Consider the following 12472-nt stretch of genomic DNA (forward strand, 5'->3'; position numbering starts at 1 on the left):
AAATGAATATCAAGGCGAAAATTTTGCCTGTGTCTAAACTCTAAAGCGAAATGAACTATAAGGCAACATTTTTGCCTCAGTGTCGAAAGCGAAATGAATATTAAACGCAATGTTCGTCCCAGTGTCTAAAGCGAAATGAATACTCGTAATGTGTAAAATGTAATGTTTTTATCGCAATGTATTGTTCTCTATGCCATTCGTGAATGCTTGGATTTCGTGAAGTTGAGAAATTAATGAGCAAACATCTGGAATTGTGCGAACTTTCACTTAAAATATGATATTTAAGTCTTTAAGCTTACAACCGAATTCCGTGTTTGTGAAAATGAAACTTTTGGATATCTGGAAAACGGTTTTTGATGAAGATAAATCGTACTCTCACGACTGAAAGAAACACCTTTCATTACTTGCTGTTCTAATTTAATTTTTACCGCAGATAATTTTTATGAAGTTACTACTTGTCAATTGGAAGTTAACACGTTGACTCTGAAGTGGTACATGTGCGTACCACGAAGTGTATTTCTCCAGGACTGGAATTTAATTCAAAATAGTACAAAAAATTATATAATGGTACAAGATGGAGCAATCGGAGTCAACGTTTTAAAATAAAAGTGCCCGAAGAACTGTGTCAGCCTAGTTTATTAATGTCATTTTTGGCATCAGAGATACTCTCATAATTCTCTATCCGGGTATGGAGCTTTCCTTCTTTGTATATGAAGATCAAGATATTTTATTTACATGATGACTTACCGCCATGAAGTTGACTTACATGAAGTTGACTTTCATTATGACTTACATCATGCTGCCATGACATCGACAGTTCTCTCCATCGTCGTTCGTAAATTATTCGCTTACATATCTATTACGCAAGACGCATTCTGAGAACTTACTGTACATTATTATACGTTATTTATTGTTTGCCAAAGAGTATTGTATGTGCTTGCCGTTGTGGGTTTTCGTATAACTTGTCGATTGACGCTAGGAAAATAAAGATCTCGCAATCTTTACAATAAAAAAAATTTCTGCGTGTAACTGTGCTTTGCAGTCTCCAATTTTTGCATTAAATTTTTATCTTAGTCTTGGCAGAATCGAAAATCTTCCATGATTTCCAGAACGAGACTCGAAAGCTTGTTCTACGAAGACATGTACTTATGTCGCCTATTGCTTTTATAATATATTGGAACATATCTCAACGCAGCGTTAAAATTGTGAATGATAAAAGCATTTTACAAACTCATTCCTATACTAGAAGCCTCCTTAAATCGCCTATTGGCGACAAGTTATTTTCCTGAGCATTGATGTTCCTTGGTTTAATTCATATTCATATATGCCGCCACAGTTGGGTGCGTGAGTAATCCCGGGTGCTTTTTCAGGTTTTTAACATAGAAGTTCAAATTTTCGTATTCTTCCAGTATAATATTCCACGAATCTTTTTAAGAATCAACTACCTTACTTCAAGGACCTGCGATGAGTTAATCAGATTTTTTTTTACTTTTTAATTAATACTTGGTGTACAATTCATGTTCGGATCAGACGAGTTACGCGATCATTATGAATCGTGTGCATTGGTATCTAGTTTCATGTATGAAATGAATCACAGATAATCTGTAATCTCACCATTCTTCGATTTTGTAGAAATGTAAAAAGAAATGTACAGTGAAAGTGGAAATACTCTTTGCCTTTTATAATATTTAAGAAAGTCATAGGATAGATCTACCTTTATAGTTAAGTGCAGTAGATCAATTACGTATTGCACAATCTCTAAAGTTTGGTCTGTACATTTTATTCATTAAATAATCTAAGCTCGATCTAATTCCCCATCGCATCGCTTCAAGATGAACATGTAAATACATCCTGTTATTATTTAAAAACCGTCCTATTTTAGTCCACGTAAATTGTCAAAACAACGAATAGAGATTATTTTACTCTATTAACGTTTAAATGCATTTGGTACCAAGTGTTTTCTATTTACTTAAATGTCCAGCGTAACTGCACACTGTGTGTTGCAACATAATGTACAATGTCTAATGTCATTCTATGCATGAATAAATAATCTGAATTGACAAAATCTTTATTACTATTTGAGGTCTTTCAAAGAGACTGCATATTAATTGATGTTTCTTCAATTATTATCTGATAATATATGCTAAATATATGCCTAAAACATAACAAACAAATTACCTCAAGAGTAATCGATTTCTGCCTCGTTTCAAATTTCTTGTTTGCATGAATTCGCACAAGACAAGAATTTCAGAAAGATTTAATTGAAAAATGTATGAAATTTGTTCGACGATGAAACTTATTTCAACAGGTCTTAACCAAAGTTTGCACTGCGAACAAGCCGCCCGCATACATAGAATCTTCATCAATAACTAAATGCGCTTCTCTATTACCAGTATAACAATCCCATTCCTACTCACAATGTAAGGATTAATGAAACTTCTCTCAAATAAATCGTGCTCTTGTACTTGTTCCCAGCTGCTTAAATGGTAACAACCTGACACAATTTCAAAAATTTAACACAATATCTTCAGGTTATCTAAATTATTTCTGAAATTTATCAGCTCCATTGATCATTCATCTATCGAGAAATCATTGATATTTTTATTATTGATAAGAGAAACACGAGGTGTCACACAGCAAATATATCAAAAACTATTCTGCGAATGTTAGTTTGAATTTGACTTAGAATTTCCCAACGAAGAGTTTATCCCACAGGAACTATCGAGCTATTTTATCTCTAAATGAGATTGTAGAGTTTGTACAGATTGGTTATAGTACAGTTTGTATAAACAACCATGAAGTCTGACCACTCAACGCGGGATAACATTACAGCGGGAATAATATTATGTTATTGTATCATTACATTATGATGCAATTCATACGAAGACTCATTCCGACACAGAACTCTCTTGAGAACGCAAGTTTCAATAGAAATTAGATGGCGTGGCAAAGCTTCAAACCAGCTGATGATTTGTAATGAATATCATTACTCTCTTGATTTTATTAGTTCAACATCAACAACTTTACTTCTCTTTGTCGAGAGACCATATCCCACAAATCTGCATAGGTGTCCATATCCGTGTGGTGTTAAAAATTCATTCTAAACCACATGGCGGAATATTATCAGTTAACAATAAAAGTTATTCAGTTAATAATCAATATTAGGTGATTAAGTCAGAAATAGTTATGAGGCACGGAACGGAATTTTTTGACCGTAATTAAGCATATATGGAGTAGCGTGTACTTCGAGATGCAGATACGGAAGCTTCGTCTTGCTGTTTTCCTCGTCTCCTCGCAATGAAAGGCTCGCCAACGCGCACCGAAGCAAGACGAGATCGGTTTGAACGAGTTGAATTTATTCTGGGCTCAATGACTTCGGTATTGCCGAAAGCAGTCTTAAAATATCGAAAATTGGAAAAATCCTGCCGCGAAGGACCGGTATAAATTCTTTGACGTCGGTCATTTGATGTGTGGTCCGAAGACAAAGCTTCCGTAGTAGTCGATGAAACTTCACTTCTATTGATCTTTCTGCGTCGTGATCGCCGTCTAGAATTTGGAGTCACCGCCTCTATATTTCTGGTGCCAATGCTTGAGCTAGAACTGCTTGAGACGCTCACAGTTTTTAGAGGTTCAGGCGGCTTTTTGGCTGCTGTAGTCACATCTGCTTCCAAGTTGCGCCTCAAATTAACTGGCTTTGAAGTGGAGGTTTTTTGCTTCCCTAACTCCTGGTCACCGAAATCCGTTTCGTAGCGTGTTCTGGTTATGGCAGTCCCATCGGATACATCCTTTTTCCAGTCAATGTCTGCAAAAGGATCCTCTGCGTCAGAAAACGCAGCGAAATCTTCTGCTTTATATTCTTTCACTCTTTGATAAGTAGAATTATTGTTAGAGTGATAGGGTTTGGGTGTCGACGTGAGTAGTGGAGCAGGAGTGGTGCTTTTCAAGGTGGTTGATTCTGGTATGACTTTGGCAGAAATAGTCGATACGCTCTGTCGAGGATAGTTGGGTGTAGAAGACGGCTGTTCAACAGAAAAATAACCATAACGAGGAGTAGACTCAACATATCTCGGAGACGACACTTCGAATTTCAACGAAGTGCTACTAATAGAAACGACAGGCTTGCCGACTTCGAACGGTACAGCAAATGGAGATAAGATCGGTGATTGTGAGGTCGTAGGGATTTCTGTCTGACGAGTTGTGCGTCTCGTTGAAAAAATAATTGGTTTATTGGTTGTCGGGGCAGAAGATTCCACGACGGGATCTAATGTAGATTGAGAGCCGATTTTGGTAGAAACAACGTAATCAGAAGTAGTTTTAATATCGTTTACTGCTGACTTTGGTCTCGACACAGACCTAGCAAGAGACGACATCACATATCCTAAACCCTTATTCTGACGGTTTTCTGAATTTCTGTTTTCTGAATTTCTCTCCTGTGTCCCGGCATCGTCATAATACTGGTATTCATATTCAGTGACACCCGCCGAAGGCCTGTTGGCATTTTCATATTCTAATAAGTAGTCGTAGTAGAACTCCTTCTCGGAAAGAGGTTTAGTTTCTTCTTTTATTGGAGTTTGTTGTGCCCAAGGATCGTTGGGTCGAATTAATTCGTTCTTATCGTCGTAAGATGGCAGCGGTTTACACTCGGTGTCCCACCAGCTGGCGCAGATAAAATTCTGCTGGTCGAAGATTGTGTCGTTCGGACACAAGAATTTGTGATCGCGGATCTGTAAAAAGAAAAAAAAATTAGTTGGGCGAATAGTATCACTAATCTTTTACCACGATAATAGTATAGAAGGTAAGTTTCAGTAATGTTTAAAATCGAGATAACAAAAAATTAACTTGATATGTAGTATTATTTCATCGTATTTTTTTGTACAAGAGCCATTACAAAAAGTAATCATGCTAAATAGAGGGAGGGGGGGGGAACAAGTGAAGTAAATAGGGAAACTCTTTTCCATAATTCAGACATTTTCCACGCACCGTTAGCTCAGACGTAATAACGACCGGAGAACGTAATCAGTAACACTAAATTTCGTTCGCGCTTATTTGGTTCGTGTTACACATGGAACACGAATTGATTTGAATCGTGGTCCGCGTTAGCCTCCATTCGTGTCACCGATTCTAAACAATCCTAGAAATTTAGATGAAACAAAATCACTTGGAGACGCCTTAAAAAACACGCCGATACACATCTTACTAACATGTTACATAATATTTGTACAAAGCAGCGAGCCCAGAGCGCGAGACGAAATGAAGGCTTGTGGCAGTGAAAGTGGCAGGCACTCCAGCAAGGCGTGACTGGCGCTGCAGCGCCTAAGAAATTCTTCGCATACTGAAGACGCGATGCGACTTCGATCGATAGACGGTAAGACCAAATCAACAATGACTTTGATAGCAAATATTTTCAAGCCGTTAACAGACCTTCGTGGCGAGAAGATTGATATAGTGAATTCAACTGTTGAGGTAAATAATTATTGAATACGCCCTACTGCAATCATAGGAACAAGCGGAGGACTTGTCCAGATACAAGTTACCTATAGATTAAGATGTTATTTCTTAAAAATTGCTGCGCCCAAAAGTTGTTCTTGCTTCACTTTTAAGGGTATCTTGATGATGAGTAAGAAGTATTTCGTCGACAGTTCAAAATTTTCCTGTAAATATCGATCAAAAAAGAGGACATATATGCTCCTGAGTTAAGTCAGACTGTTATTTACTCATTCTAAACAGTATTGACATTATCAATCCGCAACCCATAAGCTTAACATAGAAGCTCGAAACAAGAACGATCTCTGCATATTAGACCTCGGCACAGAGAAATAAAGAAATTTCAAGCCGTCTAGGGTCAAGTTCAGCAAGCATATTAAAGGATCGTGCCACGAAGCTCATTGCGACACGTGAACTAGCGTCACGCCAGCCTAGTGTCAAGGGTGCTGCACAATACCGTAGCAGAACTGCCTCTGTAAAATTACTTCAACTTAGGCTCACTAGCCTATAAACTCGAAACTTTTTCAAGGACACTACTGACATGGAACAATAGCAGTGGGACTATAATCATGAATGAGTTCATTACGTTGATACGCGTTCAGAAAATGAGAAGGGCTAGAGGTCAGGTTTCACTTACACACTCCGAAGGGAAATTTACTATAGAATGTAATTAGAGGAAGGAAGAGTTACAGTAATATTTTGCAACAAACGAAAATTTAAAAATAAAAAATTTTAGGAAACTCACAATTTTGAAATTTTCCAAAAAAGCTAAATTTTTTCTAAAAAATTATATTTTTTTGTGTTCTCTAGGAAAATTGTCACCAAAATGCTTGGAAAAACACCTTGATTTTCCTTTCAAGTTAAGAAACGAGATAAAAAATTTTGATGAAATGAGGCAAAACGAAATAAAAAAGGAAAGTAGGATTCGTATTCTATAATACATACTTTTAAACACACCCAAAATTGAGAAAAATAAGTTCCAACTGTAAGCAACATCCTCCAGCTGTGATGACGCTGTTTGAGTCGTATTCTCATAACAGAATCGCTCTTCTCTAATCTATCGGTAAAACGAATGGCGTATGAGAAAAAACAAAGTTCGTAACCAAGGAATGAATATAGTTAATGGTTTGATTGACGTTCATCTCGCAGTCAATCTGACTGTAAATCTAAATTGAATCAGTCATTGTCATAAACAGCAAGGCTGGAGGAAAGTTGGGAATAAAGTTAAATTGAACAGCTTGTGGTTCGTAGATAAGAAAAAGGGACGTGAATTATGAGTTCATTTCAACACAGTAAAAGTTTTGACGATATCGAAGACACTCGCGTCTTATAATGGAGTTTTTGCAATTTACGAAGTTTTTACAACGAAAAGCAACTTAACTTGAAACAGGAAAATAAGATATTGGAGCTCTATTAAACAGTAATAGGTCCCAGAAACAATTATAACTCGATGATATAAGCAATTAACTTGCTTATTAAACAAGCTAAATTAAAACTTGATAATATAAGCAATTATAGCTTGATGGTTCTAATGAAAGTTCATATTCCAACATGAATTCTGTCGCCATATGCACAGTATTTCTTATTTTTAGAAGAATCATCAAATTTACAGCAAATCAACGATTTAAAGCATCAAAACACATAACGAATCATTAATGTTAAAGTTTATTTTTCGCACTTTCTACCCTGCACAATGCTTTCATAATAAATTTAAACTGCTTTGGTTGTCAGCCTATTACGTTGCTTGGCAGCAAAAAATTGAATAGGCGTCATTTATTCGGGCGCCTTCTTAACTTTTCGTGCTGTAAATAAATATTGAATATAAACTATATTGAATATAAACTATATTGTAGTCATGTGTGGTGTACAGCGAAGACAATTTATACGATGGAACCTGAGATATGAAAGAAAGGTTACTGGTCGTGAAATGCTCCTCGCTTTAAAGTATTCATATCTTTAGTTTGCTTAAAACTCAGATAAACCAAGGTTACAGAATAAAAAAAAATCAATTTTTAAGTATTTTTTGCCACAATTTTTTGGAAATTCCTCAAAATTTATGTGAATTTCACATAAATTTATTTGAAATTCGCCTAAATTTATTTGAAATTAACAATTTTTTTTAAATCTCCTCGCTCAGCAATCACTGCCTTGAATTTCCTCTGAAATTAGAGTAGCAAGATTTCAACTCTCTTCATCGTAACTTTCATTATCAATTAGTAAATTGAACTAGAAATTAATGGCTTCACTACGTAATTTACCCTAAACAATCACCAGCACTCTCTACAAAAGTTGAGAAATAAAATATGACTCAAGCAGGATACCTTAACCTCCCATTCAAGCACGATTCATTAACCTCTCGTTCAAGCACGATTCATTAACCTCCCATTCAAGCACGATTCATTAACCTCCCATTCAAGCACGATTCATTAACCTCCCATTCAAGCACGATTCGTTAACCTCCCTACCTCGATTACATTTCTCACGAAAATTGCTGCGTTCTACGTTTTTGTGAGAGCATCAGTGCACAACTTTCTTCTAGAACACAAACTTGTTGCTATAGATTGTTGGCGATAAAAAATATTTGCAGTGAAAGTGTTTCCTTCGGCGGCGTCTCAATGACTGCCGCTCGCCAACTTGACATTGTTAATTGTTAGTAAGTTCAACATTCCCTTAGATAAGATTATCTATCAATTAAATCAATATTATTAAAATAAGATTATTCATCAATTCCAAGAGATAAGTAAAACTTGAATATTTTTCAAATAAAAAAAAAATGGTAGACTAAATTGACGCTGGCGCTTCGTTGTTCAACAATGTTGCCTGGGTATAGGTGAAAAGAATAGATTAAACTGATGTTAGGTAAAGTAAGACTACAAATGAGATGCATTAAGACAACTTTTGGTTTTGTCTGATCAATTTAGTCAGTTTGAATGGAATGAGTTTAATAATTGTTGAAGGTGTAGTAACCATTTCACTGAAAATTATTTTCATATGATTAATTTTATTACAGTGAGCTTGTATAATGTGCATTGCAGTTTTTAAGCAACGAAATTAGGACTAATGAGTCAATTTTAACGAACCTATCAATTAGAACTAGAAGTGTGAAAGGGAGTGGGTGGTGACAGAGGCTGAAAGGACGGGCGTTGTCAAACCGACAGGTCAACATTGAGATTAAGCTTAATGAAAATCCTGTCGAACTTAAATAGGTACTAAATACCTCTTTTAAATATTTAGAAAGTTATGATTCAACTTATCATTTAACATTTTCCATCTACAGAGCAATCGTATCAATCGGGGAACCATGGTAAATCAGAATTTTTCACCGGCATTTGACCGATAGAGAGCTTATTCTCCAGCTCGTTGCTGACATTTAAACAATGGGTTGAGCGAAGCAGACGAATTTGTCTACAAAGACTAGGGACTATTTTAGGATAACTACAATTTATTAGGGTCAGGTATACCAAATATTTAGTAAAGAAATATGAGTACAGACATAAAGGATGTATAAACATTAGTCGATCTATAGATGTAATCAAATGACATCCACACATCTTCAAATCAGTAACTCGCTGTTAAGTTGGTTTAGCGTGTATGAATCAGTCATTCATTTACTTATTACAGATTTGTGAAAAAGAAATACCATACGAATGTTTTATCAGTGGCAAATTTGAGCGGAAATCATTTAGCAATATTAATCGTTGCTTTAGACGCAATATTATTGTTTCTTGATAGTATAACTATAACGGAACCCCAAGTTTCTAGCTTAACCTCTAATATAATTTCAGAAATCCTTTTGAGTATTTAAAATGAGCTTTTTCAACAGTTATCCGACCCCTCACAATCTAAATTTGTTGCTTCGATGGATGTAGATGAATTTTACTCTAAAAAATTTGTCCACAATCTAACCCTTTGTCTAAGGATAACATTAGTAGTTATTAATGATATTTGAGGGTGAAGAGGAAGATATGCACTTCTCTCTTGCTTCTCACACATGACAATATTAATAGATTGTCTCAAATTAATTCACTGATAACAAATAAAAAATGTTACCAAGAACTAGAAAATGATTCCTGAACGAATTCAATTCGGTATGAATTAATCACCCATCCATACCTTTACATTTTTTTATGAATTTAATCAACTTGGTAGATCGCAGTAAGAGTGAACGGGGTCAGCGTCGTCGGCGGCAGTTCGATCTCTGCCAGTCTAAGCAGGAACAAAGCAAACCGTCCAATGCGAGAGAAAGTTCAGAATGAGCCTCCGAGTGCCTCAACAAAGGCAATCAACTTCACAATCTCCACACACGCGTCGCAACCGGGAACATGTATCATGCAGCGATGCACGTAGACCAGTCACTATAGCATTGGTTCATTGGGAGAGGTGAGGGGTCAATTAAGTATGTATGTAAGTTCTATGATCTCGAGCGAGGTTTGACTATATCAAGTGGGTGTTGTAACCAAAATTATGTAATTTTCGTACCCATTGAACCGATTTTTGACTCTCTCTTTATTGATCTTACTAGACTATATCAACTGAGTGTTGTAACCAAAAGATGTAATTTTCGTACCCATTGAACCGATTTTTGAGTCGTTTTTATCGATCTTACAAACGAATTATTTGCAGAGGTTAATAAGTGTTTGGTACATTGTTGGCACTGCAATGTTATGAGGCTGGTTTTGCACTTATAAATGTATCGAAAACGAAAAAAATTGTACGGTTAGGAAGGAAAAAGTTTGCTTTCATATCTAAAACACTGCATGCACAGAGCTGAAGACAGAATTTTAGTGATTATATCTATCTGGTGCAACGTTGCTGTGACCAAATACAAATCTGACTTTTCTGGAAGAACAGTCAAGCTTACGAATAATACTATCCAATTTGTTAAAAATTTCTTAGTATTTTATCAAAAAAATTCCGTCCTACCCCATTGCTACAATTGGCAGAAACTTCGAATTGGACATGCCAACAGTACTTTGCAGGAAACTCGAGACAGCAAACTTCACAGTCGAATAGAAGAGAAAGTTGAAACAATTTGGTGAAGTAAGAAACCAGACGGCTCTGAATCATTCATCACTGCCAACATACATCATTACCACACGACTCCAAAATATTTTCAACAACCAACACAAAATAGTACCTGATGACTCGAAAACGTTCATCACTATCAACACACAATACTAGACGACTCTGAAACGTTCATCATTATCAAAACACACAATGCCCGACAACTCGACAACGTTCATCACTATCAACACACATTACCCGACGATTCGAAAACGTTCATCATTTTCAACACACAATACTAGACGACTCTAAAACGTTCATCATTATCAAAACACACATTACCCGACGACTCGAAAACGTTCATCACTATCAACACACAATACCCGACGATTCGAAAACGTTCATCATTTTCAACACACAATACCCGACGATTTGAAAACGTTCATCACTATCAACACACAATACCCAACGATTCTAAAACGTTCATCACCCTCAACATTCGTCATTACCAGGTACGTAACTCAAGAATAGATCTCTAATACCTTGTAGCGTAATTTTCAGCCACATCTCTTCATGGACGACAGCAAAGATCATAAGACTGGCACAGGTTTACGGTCTATCAATCATGCATTGGATAACTAGGAAAGGCGCCAACAAGTGATGGCTTGCAAGCAATCACGACAAGTGATTGCTTAGCAATCACAAATGATTTTTTGATGACCCACACGACAATTGGCTACTTGCTGACAACCACAAGAGATTGAAAGATGAAAAAATTACGAACATGCTTCAAATAGGGTACCAATATATTTAAATGTTCTGAAACTTGAATAATATTGTGATACGAACAGGAGCGGAAGGCAAAGTACGGTTAATGTTTAGTTAGATAACCATTCCTTGACACGATTGTATAGCCTTGATTCTAAAATTTAAGTGCCACGATATGGATGAACCTTTAGCGATGTAACACGCTTTGTATATATAATGAGATCTTGTTAACACGCTCAGTAAATTAAGCGTCCCGATGTGTAACATTCACTGCCATGAGTATAACATCGTACGTAAACGTAATGTTACTCTTTTTAATATTCAGATGATAGTTGTACAACGTTTCACGACAATGATAACAGATACGGTGTGTGTCTAGACGATTTTTACTGATAATTGGATTATGTTCTACACATTACCAAAAATGAATGTTTTCTAACCGTAAATGCGAGAGACGTATACGTACATTTGATTAATTATAACGTCAATGCCACTTAAGCAGCTACATCTCATATGACGCCGGCCTTCAGTAGAAACGAGTTATTTTATAACAAAACTGAACGACAAATTTCTAGCGAGAGCGCGAAGCAGCTTCATATTTTTAACGTGATAATCGAGTCTTACAAATCGTAGTTATAGCCAGTATTTTAAGGTTGATATAGTCAAACAGTTAGGCGATTCGTTTATTAACAAAAGCTTGTGCCAAATGCCAATTAAGTTTCTTTTATTACCTACGACTAAAGCTAAATCCCATGTTGATAAATATTATCATTTTATTACCTTCCGCCTATAAGTACATTGATCAGACTCGAACCTTGTCCGGTTTTTAATTGATACGGCTACATAGCTCATTATATCAAGGACTCCTCGCGAATACTATTAAATTAAAAAGAAACAATCTTTTTTGAAGGATCGCTTGCATAAAAGATTCAAAAAGTAAATAGCTTTTCTTAGTTCGATTCATCACTTATAGGAATTTTGCCGCTAGCAATCCTGTTTTCTGCTGTCTTAGCAAGCAATAAAATCAAAGATTGTCTTCGAAAAATTATAAATTCGCATTCAAACATAGGAAATGTTGTACTTGAAAAATCGCTGTGGAACAGCAAACAACTTATAGTTTAGTGGTCATATGTTTACTAGCGCTTCAGCTATTTACCTAAAAAGCTATTTCAGCTATTTACCTTTTAGGCTGGAAGATACGAAACACCCCAGACAG

At 36.0% G+C, this 12472-nt stretch overlaps 1 protein-coding gene across 1 annotated transcript in view; it reads right to left on the reverse strand.

The window, feature by feature from the left end:
• Positions 1-2445: 2445 nt before the first annotated feature.
• The window catches only part of LOC108664595, a 30621-nt gene continuing 20594 nt past the window's right edge, over positions 2446-12472 (reverse strand). The window contains exon 4 of the mRNA XM_018151216.1: positions 2446-4724. Coding sequence (XP_018006705.1) covers positions 3219-4724 — 1506 coding nt within the window. The 3' untranslated portion in view covers positions 2446-3218. The remainder of the gene's footprint in view (positions 4725-12472) is intronic.

Source organism: Hyalella azteca, unplaced genomic scaffold, assembly GCF_000764305.2.
Source record: "Hyalella azteca isolate HAZT.00-mixed unplaced genomic scaffold, Hazt_2.0.2 contig15442, whole genome shotgun sequence".
Lineage (NCBI taxonomy): Eukaryota > Metazoa > Arthropoda > Malacostraca > Amphipoda > Hyalellidae > Hyalella > Hyalella azteca.